Here is a 20,053-nt window from a genome sequence, read left to right on the forward strand (position 1 = left end):
ACAATGAAATTAAATTGGGAGGCAGCCATTTATGCAGCTGGCATCGGTGAAATACTATATTTTACCATAAGTAGAACCTGAGTAGAAATTTATACAATCCATTTTTAATGGATTGTATTAACTACAATACCAAGTAAAGAAGTGAGTGCTGCATATACCACTCATATACCATCTAACTAGTTGTGCAGGTATCACTAATGTTCAGGAACCACTGCCATAGATGCAAACTGGGGTGATGCTGAATGTAGCGAAAGGTGAGAGCAGTCAGCTACACTGAACATCAGTCCTCTTTCCATGCTTGTTGAAGCCAGTGGACTAGTGGACACTAGGAGCTTTGGTGGGAAGCATACATGAGGTTGGAGATTGTGGTTGCAGCCTACTGGAACAACGGGTTAAAAGTCTGTAACAATCATGAAAAACAGCAATAAGGTAAAGAGGTCACTGAGATCCATGGTCCAATGCTAAGTATGTGCAAAAAATGGTCCAAGAGCAAGAGACAGGAGAGGCAGAGAGCTAATAATCAAAAAACATTTACAAACAGGCCAGATATCAGTTTAAAGGTAAGTCCTCACCATCCCCTGCTTATTGCTGGTGGCTACAGTGGCCATTCTTACCTTATTTCACTGTATATTTTTCTGTTTCTCCAGGAACTGTCTGTACTCTCTCTGGTTTTGAACCTGCAGGATCACCCAGTAAATGATCAGGAAGATGCTGCCACTGGAGACAATAGCTGTAGCCATGCACCCGGCGAAGACTATGATCTGAAAAGACAGGCCTGGGGTAGGGCAGGAGGAGGGGGACAGTCAGAGAGCAGGGTCAGCACATGACAGGGTGGGATTGGGGGGTGTACAAGTTGCTTAATCTCCTTGGAGTGCACCTGTACTCTCCTTTAACACAGCAGAGTCCGTTCAATTTTAATTTCAATTTCAAAGAGAGAGAGAGAGAGAGAGAGAGATAGAGAGAGAGTGTGAGTGTAAACATGAATCAGTCCTTTCTTTGATAAAGACTGCCTGTGATGATGAGCTGCTGCTCCAGCAGTCTCACATGTACAGTTTAAAAGGATTGCGCTAATTCCCCCTGTTTTATTTTCGTAAACATCAAGTAGCCATTGCAGACTGGGGAGAAGGACCTGAGAGGGACTGAATCTTGGCTGACCTGTGAGGCCAGGAGGGAGAGCTGGTCACAGGTGCAGCAGGAGACGAGCCATTCATGGGACTAGAGAGGAAGTTGCCAGTGATCATTGTGGGGTCATGCTATAGCCCTTGGAGGAGAAATAGCTTGGAAGCCTAACCAGGCTGGATAGAGCCATGGGGAAAAGCTATGGTTGGCCCCAGGATGTGACAGTCTGCCAGGCTGGAGGAAAACCTGGTGTGCAGTGGTCCTGTGTGTTGGTAGACTTGGTAGGGTCACCAGTACCTGCTTTTGGTGACCATTTATGGGACATTAAACAAAAGCTTATATCTCGTACTACATGAGACTAGGAGAGGGGGAAGGAAGTGTGAAGGAGAACCTTAACCTGTCCCCCCAAACAGTTTGATTGTTAGCTGTTTAAATGTGTAAGGATCTTGAATTTCCATTTTCAACTTCACCATAACGGAGCACACTTAGCCCTCTTGTACGTGACTTATTTTACATTATGTAGTGTGTGTGTTATGTTACATGATTTGTTATGTTTTCATTAGCATTATTAAGCATGGTTTACACTTTGCTATACTTTGTAAAGATAAATCGCTGTTTCCTCAAAGCTAATGTTAGCTAGAATTTTTCCAATCTAGTGTTCTAATCACACCGGTGTGACTGTACATGCGAAAGGCTTAAACAGGTTAATTGTTACATTGTTCATTTTTAAATTGTTTTTGTCACTGTTTGAGAGGCAGAATTGGTTAATGAGCCTCATCTGCCTAATAAGGCTTGTTAAATAAAAAGTGTGGGACTGCAGAGCAGGGTTCTCACTTTCAGCAGTTTGACTGTGGCTTTGTGCTCAGGCTGCTTCTTTGTTTATTGATTTTTAAAATAAGTGATTTATTTTTTTCTGAGCTGTGCTCCTTCTGTTTGCTCTTTGTGAGAGGCATCCGCTGGCTTTCCCACACTGCTGCAGAGAGTGGTCTTGGAACGGGGTTAGCTGGAAGGCTCACCGGAGTGGTCACTGTAGGTGACCACGATGTCGCCAGTGTCTGTGTCCAGTTTCACCTCAAAGAAGACCCTCTCATCCTGACAGGGCAGCTGTTGGGCATCGGGGAAGTGGATCAGCTTGAACGCCCCACAGGTCTCATTACAGGTGTGAGAGATGTTTCCACTGTCCTCACTGGACACAATGCACCTCACGCAGTCCCTGGCAAGCACAGTGCACACGATGTTCCATGCATCAGTGGTTCACTGACATGAGTGACTCGTAATGTTACATAATGGTTACATGGTTAAAAAGAGACCACTGAAGTAGCAACAGCAGCAACCCAAAATACCTATTAATGGACCAGCTTTGTCCATTGTGTCAATCTGATGATTATTTTGCCTATTGGGTGGTGGATATTCCAAAAAGGTGGTTTAAGAAATCATAAGTCGTAACCTGAACTCCAACTTGACTAACCTTGACAATTCAGGATTTTTTGGCTCCATGAAGGTTGGAAATTTAAATAATTTAAATTTCAAATTTAAATAATCAAGTTAATTGAATCTTGGACAGGTTGAACTGAAAACCGGCACACTCAGGTAGCATTTTATAAGCCATTACTTGTCGATCACAACATAATGATTAATCATGGATTCCAACACCTAATCAAAACAACGTGCCTCTTACTTTTCAATCCTTGAACAAACCATTATGAGAGCACACAATGACTACTTTCATGTTGTTTCATGTCAAAAAAAAGGAGCAGACATAGCATATGTCTCTTTCAAAATAATTATAAGAAATACATGTTTAACATTGAAAGGGTTAAAATACAAAAGATTCAACATTAATGCCACAAAAGGATTTCTTCTTCACAAAATCTGCCTCATTGGGCCCAGGGGGAGCTTTAATGAGAATATGGGTTCCATCAATGCAACCAATCACCTCTGGAAATCCTGAAAAATGAATTCAATTTCATTTGTCACACACTGTTCACCACGCAGCGTTAGTTAAGATACGACACAGAGACGTAGGGTCTTTGCATGCGTATCGTCTGACTAACCACCGGTACCTTCTTTTAATCCGCACAGAATAACCCCGCGGTTATCAATCGTCCGAACATATCCTGTACCAGACAGACGTTATGTTCGCTCACACATGCACGTAAGCAACTCAAACTCGCCGCCACACGGATGTTCCTTTGTTCTATTTGAACACGTGTGTTCAGCAACCACGCGCAGCCCACATGCATGCGCAGCACACGCACGACCCAGAACAAAGGAACACACACTTTCTGACGCGCTCATACACACTAGCGCAAGACACTCGCTCCAACCTACATACAAGTGTAAATACATACAAATACACATTTGCCTCACTTATTGTACATAAATGTATTGCAGTACTACTTTGGGTTTTATATTTCAATAAATGCATTATTTTTCCAAGGTTGTCTGTTGTAATATTACACGTGATATCGCCAACCTCTGCTGATCAGAATTCCAAATGCCTTCACCTCTTAGTTAAATCATCAGTGTTATTTGTTTAGTTAGCTAAATAGATAATATTGTGATTTGATTAACTATTGATGTGGTAATTTTAATTATGAGTATTAATTTAATTATTAATTGAAGTTCCAAATTAATAGTTTAGTATATTTTATGAGACTATACAAAACGAATTTGAGACTGATCTTTTATTTTAACCACTATGGTAGATGCCATATTCTGTGTGGCGCCTTCATGTGTTTAATTTAATTATCACCAATATAATTGGTACCTCATGTAAGGATATTCCTTACACGTAAGTGGTACCTCTCTCTAATCGTAGGCATTGTCCCTACATAATTGGCATTGCCCGTGTGAGGAAGACTAACTTCCCCCTACAACTGGGACTTGCGAGATGGCTTTTCGGAAACACCTGTTCACAGTCAGTTCCCAAAAGCCTACTGCCACCATGCCATCATTTTAAATTAAACAAACTAAACTGCTTAAACCACCAATGGCACCAGGGGCTGTCAGAGCCTAAATGATCGTGCTGGACTGAAAGATCCCAAGAGTTGGCAACTCCCACTACTGCGGACTACAAGGACTGCCTCGTGACACTTTTTGGGGTTGTTTCTTTTCTATACAAACTCAACATGCAATTAGGTTCAGCTAGTTATTTTGCAGCCATTTTCATAGTTCTGTTGAGCCAGGGAAGCCTAGTCATAACAATGGATTTATGGGAACACCACAAAAATGTGCAAATAGTGCTTTAATGCATGGCATACTCTTCCTATGGTTCTACTTACAGTGACTTTTCCGACATGTTCTGCATCGCTAATAAAATCATAGGGCAATCTAATCTACAGTGTCTACAATGGACTGAGTAAAAATACACAATGTGTGACAACAGAAATGTGCAGCTGAAGGAGGCCATTGAGATAATCAATTGACAGTGTTGAAAAGCGATAACAGTCGTAAAGACGATGTTTTGAATGAGACAGAACAAATCTTTGAGGTCTAACAATTCTTTCATAGTGCAAACCTTGTTGAACAATGTAAGCATGTATTTCAATGGGATTTCCTTGAAATGAACAGACCATGATAGTGAAGAGAGCGATTGGCTGAAACCCCATGTTTTCAAGTTAATCTGGAAGACAACAGGTTAGCTGTGAGGGATGAGTTTTCATACATACTGGAATAGAATTACTTTGACCAGTTTTTGGAACTGCAAATTTGGGATTTCTTCAAATTGTTGTCACAGATCTTGATTACTTGCTAATCCCTTTTCTGGAATCCCTTGTGTGTCGCTTGAACAATGGCACAGATGAAAACTTTTGCCATCACACTTTTCACCTGACTAATAATAAAATACATTAATAAAATACAATTCTTCTGATTCGCCCTGGAATCTTAATATTTGTCGAAGTGTGCAAACAGCATATTGCTTTTTACTCTTCTGAGCAAATAAATAATGTAATATTAATACAAATATGCTGTACTGTGTTATTTTAGTTTCCTTAGTTTTCCAGCAGGGGTTGCAGTTTTCACAGATTTAGAAACCTCTATGAGGTTTCTCTATACCCACTCATTCTCTGAAAAACCCAAACCCCAAAACCCTTAAAGAACTGCATAATGCCGTTTTGTTTCAGTTCCAGGTATCTTCATTTTCAGTGAATGAAAGCAGAACTGAAATTATAGGGATAGCAACATGGGTGTAATGCTTCAGTAATCAGACATGTAAATAGAGTGTTTGATTTCGAGGTGGGGTAATGCTGTTGAATGCGTTGAGCAGGGCATGTAAGCTAAAAACCTTCAGTGAAAACCCAGCACTTTAAATGAATTATATGTAAGCATGCAATGGAAACCACCCTGGATAAGGACAAATAATTGACAAGCTGCATTCTGATATAGTGTAGGAATGGTTCAATGCTTCACTCTGAAGTGAGCAGATCGAGACAGTACTCACTGGTACTTTTGACAGGGTGCTTCTAGCTTCCCGCAATGTTCACCGTAAAAACCAGAGTCACACTGGCACTGGTTGCACTTGCAGCGCCCATGGTGGGTGCACACCAGCCCTCTGTCCCCTGTCTGGCATTGATCCACGAGGGTGGAGCACTCGCAGGCATGGCCAGTAAAGTGGTCATAGCACTCACACATGCCACAGTTGCACACCCCCCGACCTGTGGGCAGTAATGCACAGGAAAAACACCTCAGTCCCCTACTCTGACGGCACTCCACCACACCACCAACCCCCCCACCTACGCACCCCTCACCTCCACAGATCATGTTGCCATGGCGGCTGCAGCTGGTGGGGTCACAGTGGCAGAAATGGCCTGTGTACTGTCCCCGGCACACACAGCGCCCACAATCACAGCTGCCATGCCCACTGCACACGAGGGAGCTGTTCATCTGCCTGCACAAGGCTTCCAGTGTCAGTGTGGTGTCCCCATCCTGCTGCTGATGGCACCCGCACTGCTGTCCCATGTGCCCTTCATCACAGCTGGACCACAAATAAGCAATATGCTACTTAACCACTTTACCCCAACATACTGTACTCCTGCTTTTACTCTACCAGTATTTTCTGACTTCAGTGGTGAACTTGCCTGCATTATAGCAATATAACCACTAGAGGGCATTATATCATTGATCATTGTGGTGGGCTATAGCACTTAACAAATAATGTTGGGTTTTTGCTACTGGACATCACACCGTACAGACATATCCATACATTGATACACTGGATCTAGCACAGTATGTTACTAATACATCTAAAAGCCAGTGATGTCTGCCACTGGTCATTTCTTGACTATGATGAGTAAGTGTCCCTGTGACTCACATCCACTAGCATGAATGTTCTGGGGGTGGAGGCTTTGTGAGGAGTCTTGGGGATAGGCAGTTTGGGGAGGAGGAACTTTGGGGTTGGAGCCCTAGGGGCAGAGACCTAGGCCAGACTTGCCTGCAGAGGCCGCAGCTGAGTGTCCCATTGCCACTGCAGTAGGAGGACTGTTCCTCTCTGTCCTGGCAGTCACAGTCACACAGTGTCTCGACGGTCACACGCAGCACCTCGTTGATGCCCCGTGGTTTGATGATAAACGTCTCCTTCTTTGGCAGACAGGCAGAGCTGCTCAAAGTCACCGTGAAGTTTACCTGGGAACCAATCAGAGCAGTTCTGGAGTGTGCTTGTCATCAGAGGCTCCCTACTGTCTCCACCCAGACATGCATTCGAAAGCTAGGATGGGGCACCTGATCATTGATCCTGACATTGTTGCACTCGCCCCTCTTCTGTCCCAGGGTGTGGACTCCATCACTGCATGAGGAGCTGTAGGAAAGCTCCAGACTGGGTGGGACCTGCATGTGCTGCAGGAGGATTATGGAGGACAGGTTCTGCAGATGCCCAGACAAACACAACCATTCCATGTGTGACTGTTCAAAACCAAACCAGACATCCAACAGCAGTTTCATATGTCAAGAAAGCTTCAAAATCACATTTTTTTTGGGGGGAAAAAACTCTACAGAGATATAGTAACAAAGGAAAAAAAAACGAATATCAGCCAAATTATCAACTGCTGACTGCATTGACAGAGTGGGCTGAAAGCCATAATTTACTGTAAAGGGTGGTTATTGACACACAAACAGTGAGTGAATATTCCTTTGGGCAGTTAATCTAATTCTATATAGAATGTGAATTAGACTATACTAAAATGTGACAAATGTGGAATATGGCTACAGATACTGCCTAATCTAGTAATTTGAAAAGGAGTACCTTAGATTTCTCTACCATAAAAGCAATGCTAAAGAAGCACTTCCTTACACAAGAAATTTTGCTTCTTTTGATTTTGAAGACCCTTGTTTCCAGTGGGCCCCTTTTTAGACCTTTTCCATTTTCTTCACTTTATCTCAAAGCAGAATGTGGCATTCTTTTGACCAGTTCATGACCGGTGGTAATTTTAATTCCCTGATGTTCAGGTGGTTGTGGGTAATACATTCACGGCCATGAGTCTGCATTCACCTCATATGCTTCTGAAATGAGCTGGACCACGTTACTGGAGTCACCTTTCAGCACCCCGACCACCGACTGGGGTATCAGCTCACTTAGTGCCTTGGGAGATTATTGGGTGGAGGAGGCAGAAACAGAGGCAGACACAGTTAGCTAGCAAATCAATACATTCAATTCGGTGAGAGAGAAAAGACCATAAAAACACAAGAAGTTTAATGATAAGAGTTGGCTCCTCTTTTTGCCTATACTCCAGAGTGTATCTAGGACTGTGTCAAGCCTGGTCTTTAACACGTTGAGTGTCTGTGCTTCCATTACAAATTCTGGCAAACTATTCCATGCATTTATCACCCTGGGAGGAAAATACTTCCTTCTATCAGCATGAAATTTACCTTTTACAAATGTCATCTTGTTCTGCTGACAGAATTAAGATCAAAATAATTTCTATAGCACACTTTATCCCTTTTAAGAACATAAAAACCTCAATCAAATCTCCCCTGACTCTTACAAAATGAAGAACAGTAAAGACACTGTAAGAGCAACCTTACCATATAGCTAGAAGTGTTACTCTCACTAGGAACACTACTCTCCCTGACCTTGTGTGAACACTACAATCACTCACCTCATAATTGGGAACAAACTCTTCTGTGACTGCAAAGATAAGCTGAATGTTGTTTGCTGAGAGGAGTTCTGAGAGATGCGCCACTGAAGGGTAGTCCTGAAAAACATTTGCCTTAATTACACGCAAAGGTGGGGATGCTGGTCCCACACAGCAATGATGGTATCATTACGCCAAGGCCAGCGAGCCAGTCACTGAATAACAGTATCCTGTTGAACCTAATCCAGATAGGAGAAAGCTCCAAGCAGGGGAAAAGGAGGAGGTGAAAGTTACGTACATAAATAGTGCCTTTGTCATGGACCCCTTCGCTGTTGAGATGACACTTCCCATCATTGGGCTGGTAGATGCCACCCAGTTTGCCATCTCCAGCCATGTGGAAGGAGTTGTCAGAGGTGTAAACTATGATACGAGAGACCTGGCCCCAGCCAATCTCCTTCTGTACACACAGAGAGTGGCAGAGGGAAAGAAAGACACGATCTCTGAGTGTGTCGTCTTTCTTTAACTTCAAAGAAATAATGCATTTCCACAAATTAATGAATAGGTTTATTTAAAAGCCTTGACATTTCTGTATGAAAACTCTTCATAAATAGCATGCATTTTACCGCATTAGCTAAGTTTCTTGACGCTCCATTAAGCTAACCAAGTTTGCTGGCTACTAAGTTGGCTAGCTCTTAACAGTTTATTACTGTACACTATTAATAGTCATGGCATCATTGGGATGCTGAAGGATCAGGTGTTTTGTGATAGTGACATTTCTTTATAGCAAAGATGATTAAACTATCCTAGTTAGCTAGCCAACACTAAAATGGTAGTATTTTAGCCAACAGAGCTAACCTTCCAGGTAGCCCAAAGATAGCGAGAGAGCAATCAGCCAATGCATGTGGCCACATTAGTAAACTAATCTGACATTGCTGCTGCCCCTTATTTTATATGAAAAAACTTTACACAAATTATGCTTAATCAGCATTGGTTGCTTATATACATAGAATGATTTACATTTATAATGGTGGCTAGATGCTTAAACCTTCTTCAATATCTTTATTTAGCAAGTGGAAGTTTAGCTAAAATAATTTTACATAAATTGGACCACAGTGCAACACAATTCTGTACTGAGAGCAGTCATGCTGCTTTCATCTTCTCCTATGAATGTATTGACCGGTTTAGACCAGTACATTAAAATATTGATATAATTCACTGAATTAACCTCACATTACTAGAAAGAACTGAATCATTTGGCAGCAGTGCGCTAATTACATGTAACAGGTGTTTTTCCACACAGCAGACTGCTCCTGCATGAGCCAGCCATCTCTACAGCTGAAAAGCTCAGAATGGGAAGGAGAAAGCCCTACCACTCCTTGAATATCAGCTAGTATCACCCAGTAACATTTAACTTTCCACTTTTGTTTGGAAAAAACATGTCAATGATTATATTTTACTGTGAACATGTGTTATTGTGACTAACAGTCAATTAATAAACAGATATTATTATAAACAGGTTATATCTGTAGTGTACAGGTATGTGTTTTTTGAGGCATTCTTTTCCCACCACAAGCCATGGTACAGGAATGATGGCAGTGGAGTCTGCCACAAATGTGTTCCCAACTTTTACCCTCCATCCTGAGGTACAGTATATATACTTATGTGATTTTGTGTGACTTATGAATGCACTCACTCACTTTCTGTTCTCGATTGCATATTGGGATGCAGCCTTAGAATCACTGCACTCATAACTGCATCAGTATACTTATTGTCACAATTACAGTGTCACAATCACCTGACAGACAGTAGCCTGCATCATGGCATCGAAGCCAGACTCCGGAGGGTCCAGATTGGCTGATATTTTCTCCTTGCTGACTCTCCTTTCAAACTCTCCAGCATCCTCAGTGAGTGGAAGCACATTCTTGAAGGTGAAGTTGGGCTGACAGGAGCCATTACTGCTTGCTGAGCATGGATATGCCAGCTTGGTCTTCACTGTGCTCACGTATGGCATGGCCACTTTGTCAACAAAGGATCCAAAGCCTTTCAGTAGGGGAATAGCAGAGAAAGGATCAGTAGACAGTTTTCTTCAGATGAAGGGAGGGGAGAGATTTTATGAACAGATTTAATTGTGGTGAGACTGGGGTTGTGAGTGGGGTAGGGTTTGAGTTTGATAATGTGGGTAGGGAAAACCAGCTGCTTTTATACCAGTGGCTTTCACAGCCTCATCTTGAATGCAAAATTCACACTAAAATCTAATGCCTTCTGCACAGCCAAAAAACAGCAACAGCAAAAGGGTTCCACTTTGCTATAAAACAGTTGATGAACATATAGCTTCTTATTGATTATGACAAGCCAAGAGCAAGAATTACACTAGTAGGTAACTTTTACCTATGCGGTTTAAAATTATTCATAAATCATTGTTTTAAAAATGTACTTTGCATTTCTTTAGGTTTGTTGTTTCAAATAAAACACCAGGTTCTAATATTATTTGCATGTAATAAAATTTATTACTGCTTTAACACAGTCAAAGAAAGCACAGAAGACAGGCAACATGTTCTCCATTCCAGAGTTAAAACCTATACGATATCCATCAGTTTAAGAGTGGTTTCACAAAGAGTATACGAATACATTAAGGGCACTGCTCAGGATATGCCCCCCATAAGTGTTGTCCTCCTGACCCTCTTGCTAGATATATAGAATGCCAAGTATTATGTTATGGTTGCTATAACTGCCTAGATGTTGGACCTCTGTACTGACCAATCCTGACTGTGCTAGTGACATTCCTTAGGGTGTTGAGGATCTGCCGGCCCAGCTTCTTGACATTCTGTAGGTCATCCTTCATGGAGTAGGAGAAGTCCATCAGGTAGTACAGGTCAATGGGGTAGCCCTCTATTCGTTTGAATGTCACCTCAAAGGTCTGGGGGACCCCTGAGAAACAACGCATTGGAAGGGCAACAAACAGAAAACAGAGGGAACAACATCTGTTATATAATGTAGTTAAAGCATAAAAAAATCTGAGAGCATATAATTACTTTCTATCAACAGTGCTGTGTTGCGTCTTTTTATGTCAGGATCTGAGATCGGGACACAAACGCGGACCACAGGGTATATGGATCCAAGCGTTTAATCGGAATTGGTAGGCAGTTCGTGGTACAGGGACAGGCAGGGTTCGAAAACACGGGGAAGCAGTCCGGGGGCAGATCCAGAATCGGTAGTCGGGGCGGGCAGAGTCAGGAACCAGGCAGGCGAATGGCGTCAAACAGATCCGAATCGGCAGGCAGAAAACGAAGTCAAGAATCAGGCAGGAATGGAGACAGCAAACAAATCACGGGAACTAATGCGGGGACGAGACAGGAAAAATCACTGAAACGAACTAGCAACAAGACAGAGACACGCAGGGAAGATATAGGGCTGGGGTAATGAGGCAATGGGATGCAGGTGAGCAGGCAGGCAGGTGCAGGTAATGAGGAGATCAGGTGGGCGTAGACCAGGCAGGGAGTGGGGTGGGGCTGGAACACAAGGGAAACAAAAGCACAGGTATGGGGAAAAACAAAAACACCGCGGCTTAAGGGGGCGGAGCCCTGACATTTTACTGGTATATAGAATACATATCTACTTCTAATCAATTTCCTAAGTTACCTAGAGCAGCAGAGCTGTTCTCTGAAAAAACAGCACTTGACCAATAGTTAGACCAGCGTTTCCCAAACCTCTCCTGGAGGACCCCTTGTCCTGCATGTTTTAGATCTCTCCCTGCTCCAACACAGCTGATTCAAATGATCAACTCGTTATGAACTCCTGAAGCTGCTTAATAACAAACTGATCATTTAAATCAGCTGTGTTGGAGCAGGGAGAGATCTAAAACATGCAGGACAAGGGGTCCTCCAGGAGAGGTTTGGGAAACACTGAGTTAGACCAATAATTAGGGCTTGCAAATATTTTTCTTCTGAAAAATCAATAAACCTTTGATAATGAACCCCGGGATTTTAATAAAGTTTTTGTTTTTGTTTAAAAAGGTAAGTAGTGCATGTGGCCCATAAACATTTGATTACCAAATGCTTGGCATGTCCAGCCAAACACTTTCCATTGGTTTCATTTTCTCACAAAATAAGCTCTGGTGTCTGATAGAGGGACCTTCAGATCACAGAACCTCAAAGAAGAGCTACAGATCCAGTCACTACAGGTATTTTCAACCTTCATAAATTAAGTTATAACTAATAATTAGTAGTCCTTTCACAAAGAACCAGTTTTCCCAATGATATCAGGTTTGGGGCAAAGAGAGTATGAGTTATTGTGGCGATGCTGGTTCTCACCAACTCTCAGCTTCAGGTGGAGGCTCTGTGGCCTCAGCTGCACCACAGCCCCTGGGCCGCTCCTGAACTCCTTGTCACGAATGGTTTCTGTGGTGGGCTGGGGGTTTATCACCTCTTCAAGTGAACAGTTTCTTATTCTCAGAGCCTCTGTGGTGTCACATCGTCGTTCGTTAGGTTCACCTGCCTTCAGGAAATCCTAGGACAGATGTAGGGGTGTGTTTCAGTCCAAAATATTTCAGAAGTGCCCCTATATTTGCATTGAAATACAGTATATAAGTCTGACATCCTAAATACATGTGTTGCACAATTAAATGTACATGTCATTATGCACAATTTATCCAAGTTTCAGAACAGGAACCAAATGAACCATACAACCTCCTTGGGTAATTTTAGGCATAAGACACCCCAAAAGACTCAATATATCAAACCTTTATGATGTCACCTCAATGAAAGTTAACCAAATCAATAATGTGCTAGTTAGGTTGCAATCGTTTTTCTGCAGGCTACACACATTATCATGATGAAACTGTGTGAAATTTCATCCAATGTTATGTAAGCTAGTTGGACAGAAAACGGAATATTGTCACCCTATGTGTAATAGCATCGCAAGCAACATAGCAACACAGGCTAACAAACATAAGTGTTATACTAGCCTATTTCATTACATGCATAATATTATACTCATAAAGAGATGACATTGCTGCATACATTTATCTTTTGCATGTTTCTCCTCTTCTTCTTTCCTCTTTTTCCTAAACTGGGCTTACACCTTTTCTTATCCATTTGTGTTGATTTGGCACTCGAGCATCAATACATTACCCATCCCCCAACACTATCAACCAAGAGTCAAAGACTAAACCAATTCACCTTGGTGGTGTGCAGACTGGTTTTATACTATTCTTAACGATTTCGCACAAACCAGAAAAAAATGAAACAATATGTCTATGAAACTATATATTCACATTATGAATGAATTGTGGTTTTTTTGGTAGCATTTCGTAGTGTGACTGATTTTACTGATTGCATTAGTACTGTACAAAGTTAGAGGTGCGCTATTTGATAGATTCCCCCGCTCCCCCAACCTCGGGCTTCCAGTGCAGAGACCTGAGGTCAACCTTCCCCCACCCCCCTCCCCATCTCGTACTTCTGAGTGGAAGACCTTCCCAGGTAGTATACCTGCTTAGCTCACAAACTAGAATCAGAGCGCCCACTCCGACAAGGTTAATTGACCCACACGGTGACATGATATCATTGACGTGACGTGCAAATGAGCGATAGAAAACTGATCGCACAAATGTCACCATTCCGATTTTTTTGTGCGGGCGCCCCGTGCCGCCCCCGGCAAGATGCTGCCCTGGGCGGCTGCCCATGTCACCCATACCTAAATCCGCCACTGGTTAAATGAGATTTGTGTGATATATGACATGGTTTCGTTAGGCATCAGTGGACTCACAGCCACAGAATTGGAAGACTCAAGAGTAAATTGCTGTCATAGTGCATGTGTGAAGATACCCTGAAGAGTGAGGAACGGGTTTCCTCTTTCAATACATTCTGACATTTCATGGGACACTGGAGCCTTCAAATGAGCCTGGCTGATATAAAGTGAATGGGGTTCAGGAGGGCAGTTGGATCCACAACAATTAAATGTTCGAATACCTTGTAAGGAAAGATTTTGAACTTCAACTGTGAGCTATGTTGAAGGAACCTCACACTGTGCATTACCATGAAATGTCACCTCAACCATACACTTTCTTGCTTTTTTCAATCTGGTATGCCTGTGGATATTTGAGTTGTAGTATGATGTAGTGATATGGATCAGGGCTTAGAACAAAAAGGTTGCAGGTTCAATTCCCTTGCAGGGCAATGCTGTTGTGCTGTTTGACAAAGTACTTAACATAAACTGCCTCAATAAGCATCCAATTATATAAACAGATAACACACAACAATGGTAAGATCTTCCAAGTTACTGTGGATAAAAATGTCTGCTAAGCAACTTTAATGTGATATTTAGATCTGAATAAATTTTATTCTGGACAGTAGCTGTTTTCTCTTCCTTGTCAGCCATCTGTGGAAACGCAGTCTGGAATCAACTCACCTTCTTTACACACCAAGCACAGCCGGGGGTCCTCACACACTCTATGCAGCTGGTCTTAAACCAGCAAATCCCATGTGCTCCTGCCAAACAGAAATCATCCACATATACTCATGACTTGACCTGCCAGCCACTCATGCCTGTCCTTACATTCCTATAATACATTGCTTCTTGTATGTTTGCCCCACACACTATTATGTCGCCTCCTAGCTCAGGTTGGGTAATGACTAGTAAAAGCAACACAAATTAAAACACTTTATTTCCTTGTAATCTGCTGTTAAGAATTTTGTAAAGTTATATTTTTCCAACTACCCAAAAATAATATTTTTCAGCTCAGTAAATATATTGAAAATATGTAATTTATTGCCATTTTAGTATGTTACAATATATTTATACTTTGCATTAATATAATTTAAATGTATTTGTAATATATTCTTGGGCTGAACAATTTTAGAAAATATTAGAAAAAGTGCCACAGCTTGAACCTACCCAGAATTCCTTTCAGCTCCACACAATGAAGCAGCAGAACTATCATCAGCCACATCCCTTTCATGGTCTGCTGATAAGAAAGAGGAGAACACTCAGGAGCAGTGATAAGATTCTAGAAAATCTGCAATTGCTAGCAAACACACAGGCCTTTGCTCAATTCAAAATAATTGGTGTCTCCTTACATAAATGTTTATTACTCAGTTTGAAAAAATCTGTGTTATCATATCCTCAATAAGAAACGTGTACCAAGATCCACGACTCTACACCTGCCAATACTGACAAACTGTTTTTTAAAAATTACAAACATTGCTCCAGTATGGCAGCTGTACCATGTGACTACATGATACCAGATTTGGTACAATGACACTTGCTATGGGTCTCTACATTACTGCAAACATTGGTTAAATTTGAACCATTTCAGCGATCACCTTAGCCATAAAATTACACCTATATTTGTACCTATATTGTTAAACTCAAAATTCTAATGAATACATTTTGATCTAACTTGTGAAAAGATGTTTATCATATTTCTGGTCAATGCAACCAATGTTTAAGGAGGCTTTGAAGCACTACCCTTCAAAATGCTGATAATCAATGATTTAAAATCAAAACCTAATGGCAGCCATATTCCTTAACCACCCACCATGAAATTTGACCACTGTAGACCTAATATACAAAATATACTAAATGATTAGTTTATGACAGCAATTTTATTGAGTGCAAGAAAATCTGAGAATATTTAAAAGACGCATTCCAGAGGACAAAAGAGTGAGGGTTGCATGTCAAATAAAAGTGTTCTCAAAAAATCCAAAAAGGTCAAAACTCAAATATGTTGCTCTTTTTGAGGGAAGCCATTGTATTTTTGGAGATTTCCGGCTGGTAAAAAGTACACTACATGGAACCTGAATTGACAACATATAAAGATGCTCTGTGGAAACTTAAAAGTAATTCTAATATTTGATGACAATGGCAGTGGGTCAAGCCTTTTTTATTTTTTGCCCCTTGATTGATTGAACCCCTCACAGGTTTGTGAGGTGTAATTTGATGTGCAAGCAGCACCATGTTTAAGCATTTCTAATTATTTTCACTATGAATATTAACTACTGCCCATGGCTAACACCCATCAGTTTTTATGTTCAAGAGTCTAGGGAAAGAGTCTAGTGTGCTTACTATGTGTTGCCTATCCATCTGTGAGGACATGGGTTAAAATAGTGACTCTTTAACATGTAAACATTGTGTGTTCATTTGCAGCCCGCATAGTGCCACCCAGTATCAGACGTCACCAATCATTCTTATATGTTTTCATAATTACAAGATGTAATTGTCTAGCTTGATGTAATAGCAGTAGAAATAGATATCCGTTTCACATTACATGTAAAAGATTGCTATTTTCTTTATAATGGTGTATCAAACATAAATGTAGAATAAATTAGTTCAGTCACATGACTGCAGAGCAATAAAGGAAAATCACAGGAAATCAGCTGAGGGTGTCAAAGAGGGCAGCACATACAAGTGTGAGGGCTAGCTCTATTTTCAGCCGATCAAATGTGTGCGCTAAACATCAGTATGTTTACACTCAGGGGCTGTGACATTGTCATGACCACAAAAGAACGGTCATGCAAGGACATCTCTCTCCGCGGCTGTCTCTGTTAAGTTTCATTTCCTCTTTCCACACAGGTGCTGAGGCGTTCATTAAGATGAATGGGTTACTTTTAACAGTTATTACAGAAACAAAACTGTATTTGTCCTGCTTCATTAGCAAGGATAGTAGGTCGTAATTATAATTAACATTGACACCGAAACCATGCTTGTTTGATAGCTCACATTCCTATTTTCTGTTTGCTTCACATTTACGGCTAATACACACAACAACAAAACTACTGTTTACGGGAGCCAAACTACAGCAAGCTTCAATTTCATAAGGAAGTGACGTGTGCATACCGTATTATGAGTGAAATTACTATTATTACTATTATTTACATTTATTCATTTGGCAGACGATTTTATCCAAAGCGACTTACATAGGTTACAGTTCTTTACAATGTTATCCATTTATACAGCTGGATATTTACTGAGGCAACTGTGGGTTCAGTACCTTGCCCAAGGGTACAGCAGCAGTGTCCCAGCGGGGATTGAACTGGGCACAGTAGCCTAATTAGGCTACGTTCTTTCAGAAGTACAGATTCGTTACGCAATAAGCTTGTGCAACAGGCCTAACTCGCAATATAAATAAAGTAGCTGATAGAGTGCGTTCCGAATAATATGAAGCCAAAGAAAACACTATTAGCCTACTACGTTCCCAGATCTGATCCCTGCGTTTCACAGTGAGAGTAAATCACCTTTTTCCACAAACGACAGATCGCAACCCACAGTTATGCCGGGTTCAGACTACATTTGGTTCAGACTGATTTTGACACGATTTTGTCGTAGCCGACAAATTTCCAGCGTCAGGCCCGAATGTGAACATCGAGAACGACGCCGAACGACGAACGGGTCTTGTAATGTGATAATCGACGAACAGCGATGTGGCGTTTAAACGTCGGTAATATTATTTTTATTGTGGGTACACATAAAGTGTTACAGTAGGCCTAACTGTCAGTTGCATGGAGTTACAGTAGCCTAATAACAGTAGCTAATCAGTATTACTATCATATTTGTTAAACTTACAACTACATTTACATTAGTTGTAGAAATCGTGTAGGCCTACTAGAGACAACAAGGCACATTCTGTATCGGATCGCTGATCGCTGTGAATGATCTCCAGCTACATTGTATATTCAATGTCACTAACAATTTATTGATCAATAGAAAATTTATTTCAAAATAGAAAACGTTACACTTACAACGTATTATTGTATTCATAACACGAGGTATGGGCAGGGTCGGTCCAGATGCGGATCGAGGTCTGGACTTTGAGAAGCCCTGCCCTAGGGCTATGTGACTTTTGTATGTAAACTGAACGCATATACGTCAGTTCAGGCGGTGGTCAATGAAAAGAACTGGAGCTGTATTTAACGTTTTCTTGATTTCAGTTATCGTGATTGTGAAACCACCTGATATTAAAACATATTTTTGTGTCTTCATTTACCAGAGAGAGTATACAATTGCCAAAACCCTCTGCGAGACCTTCTGTGTACATACAGCCAACGTGGTAGTGCCATGATTAACACTTTCTTGACCCGCTTCCCCGACGACATGCAAGGACATGAACGATGGTTGGTCGGGGTCAAACTTGTAGTGTTGCTAGTCTCCCGAGTCCCGACCAAGACGAGGCAAGATTTTATGGCATTATGAATGCCTTGTATGACATGGTGACCGTCGTGAAAGACAAAAAAATCGTGTAGTCTGAACCCGGCATTAGCTCGTTGTAAAGTAGTGGTAAAGTCCTGGGATTACGATTATATCATTATACCACAACATTTGACCGACAAGGTAGTTATGATTAGTGTAGCATAGTGGTTAAGGAGCAGGATTCATAATTGAAAGGTTGCTGGTTTGATTCTCTGCTGGGGCACTGCTACAATACCCTTGGGTAAGGTACTTAACCCACAATTGCCTCAGTAACTATCTAGCTGTATAAATTAGTAACATTGTAAAAACCTGTAATCGATGCAAGTCGCTCTGGATAAGAGCGTCTGCTAAATGCCAATAATGTAATGTAAAATATGGTATTTATTTATCGCCCTTTACAATATTATAGGCTAAAATATGATATAATTTTGCGAGGATTTCACAGAACACTTTGCTTCTACACGTAGAAACATGGACAAGAAAACCTTCTGTACTGGTCAACACCCCACTGAAAGCCCTGAAAGCTTCTTCTGAAGTACATACTGTACTTGTACTGTTACCTGAACCATAAAGCCAAACAATACAGTGCAATCTTTAATGCTTCAGGCTACAACGAACATAACAGAGATCATACAGTATAGGTAACCCCTGAAATCTGTCCCGTTGTCACATTTAAAATGGTAAACGGTCACATTTAAAATGTGGAGGGCAATTAAACTGTAGCCACTCACATCTGAGCAGTATAAAATTATCTAGTCAATCGGAAAAATGCATCGATGTCGCGAGTTCATTTTCTGTTTTGCAAAGCCCTGGAAGAGAATGTTTCAGGACAAGCAGTCCTAAGACTTTTTCCACAGAACACACACACTAGTATTACGTATTAATGTAATGAGTTATGCAGTAGCCTGCTCCCCTTTTATTTGTTGACTGTCTAAAGTGTAAATAATTTGTTTCTCCACTTTTTGCTAGCTCACTAGCTAGCAGTGTAGGTAATAAATATTGGAAAACCTTCCTACCTTCTATTTTAGCGCAGTTTTTGCAAAAAAAAAAAAAGAAAAAAAAGTTAAACCCTACGTAAGTTAATTTCATTCTTTGCTTCTGTAAACTGTGAAAGAATTAGCCGTTGTCGAATTGTCAGGTTGCAGCAAATTTACTCACATTTCCCTGGAAACTTCAAGCCTCCCCACCGGCTTCACGTCAACGCACCAGTGATGCCTGTGTGTGCACCCATCGGTTGACCGGTTTCAAGCGAAGGAAGGGTGTGTGGTGTTTTGCATGTGCCCCTACCCTCCAAACTCAACACGGGCAGTGCGAATTCGCAGAATGAGGCCTTTTTTTAACAGAACATTTATTGCCTTATTGTGCTGAATGTACAAATGCCCTTTTCACAGATTGGTTTCCGAAAATGTCATAATGTTAGTATTCTTGTCGTTCATAGACTTGCGTACTGCTATCTGAAGTTTGTTCTCACTTTTGAAAAAGACAGAAACTTCAGTCTTTGTAGATTTTAACAAGCTATGAAGTAGCGAAAAATGACATAACAAGGGTAGCCTACTTGGTTTCCCTGAAACGCGCCCGATATGTCAGAGCACCGTTGGTGACCTCTACTTCAGCAGACTAACAGGTTACCTCCATCATTTTCTGTCTCCCTCCCGTCTTTTCATATGTGTGTCGATTTAAAT

The 20,053-nt window shown here is 41.3% G+C and overlaps 1 protein-coding gene across 1 annotated transcript; it reads right to left on the bottom strand.

Annotated features, from left to right (window-relative positions):
• Positions 1–620: 620 nt before the first annotated feature.
• On the bottom strand, positions 621–19,559 carry LOC118780855 (integrin beta-7-like). The gene is made up of 15 exons (XM_036533573.1): positions 19,530–19,559; positions 15,081–15,150; positions 14,595–14,674; positions 12,500–12,695; positions 10,947–11,117; positions 9,985–10,229; positions 8,488–8,646; positions 8,214–8,309; positions 7,607–7,696; positions 6,841–6,981; positions 6,554–6,744; positions 5,871–6,097; positions 5,564–5,777; positions 2,136–2,332; positions 621–775 (listed from the first exon to the last, which is right to left on the bottom strand). Exons 2-15 carry the CDS (start codon positions 15,142–15,144, stop codon positions 621–623), a joined length of 2,226 nt encoding a protein of 741 aa, XP_036389466.1. The 5' UTR covers positions 15,145–15,150; positions 19,530–19,559.
• Positions 19,560–20,053: the final 494 nt, after the last annotated feature.

Source organism: Megalops cyprinoides, chromosome 7, assembly GCF_013368585.1.
Source record: "Megalops cyprinoides isolate fMegCyp1 chromosome 7, fMegCyp1.pri, whole genome shotgun sequence".
NCBI lineage: Eukaryota > Metazoa > Chordata > Actinopteri > Elopiformes > Megalopidae > Megalops > Megalops cyprinoides.

Coding starts and splice junctions, on each gene's coding strand:
- LOC118780855 (XM_036533573.1), bottom strand. CDS start 15,144: ATGAAAGGGATGTGGCTGATGATAGTTCTGCTGCTTCATTGTGTGGAG. Junction 14,675..15,080: donor GGAGCTGAAAGGAATTCTGG/GTAGGTTCAAGC, acceptor TCTGTTTGGCAG/GAGCACATGGGATTTGCTGG. Junction 2,333..5,563: donor GCACCCTGTCAAAAGTACCA/GTGAGTACTGTC, acceptor TGTGCTTGCCAG/GGACTGCGTGAGGTGCATTG.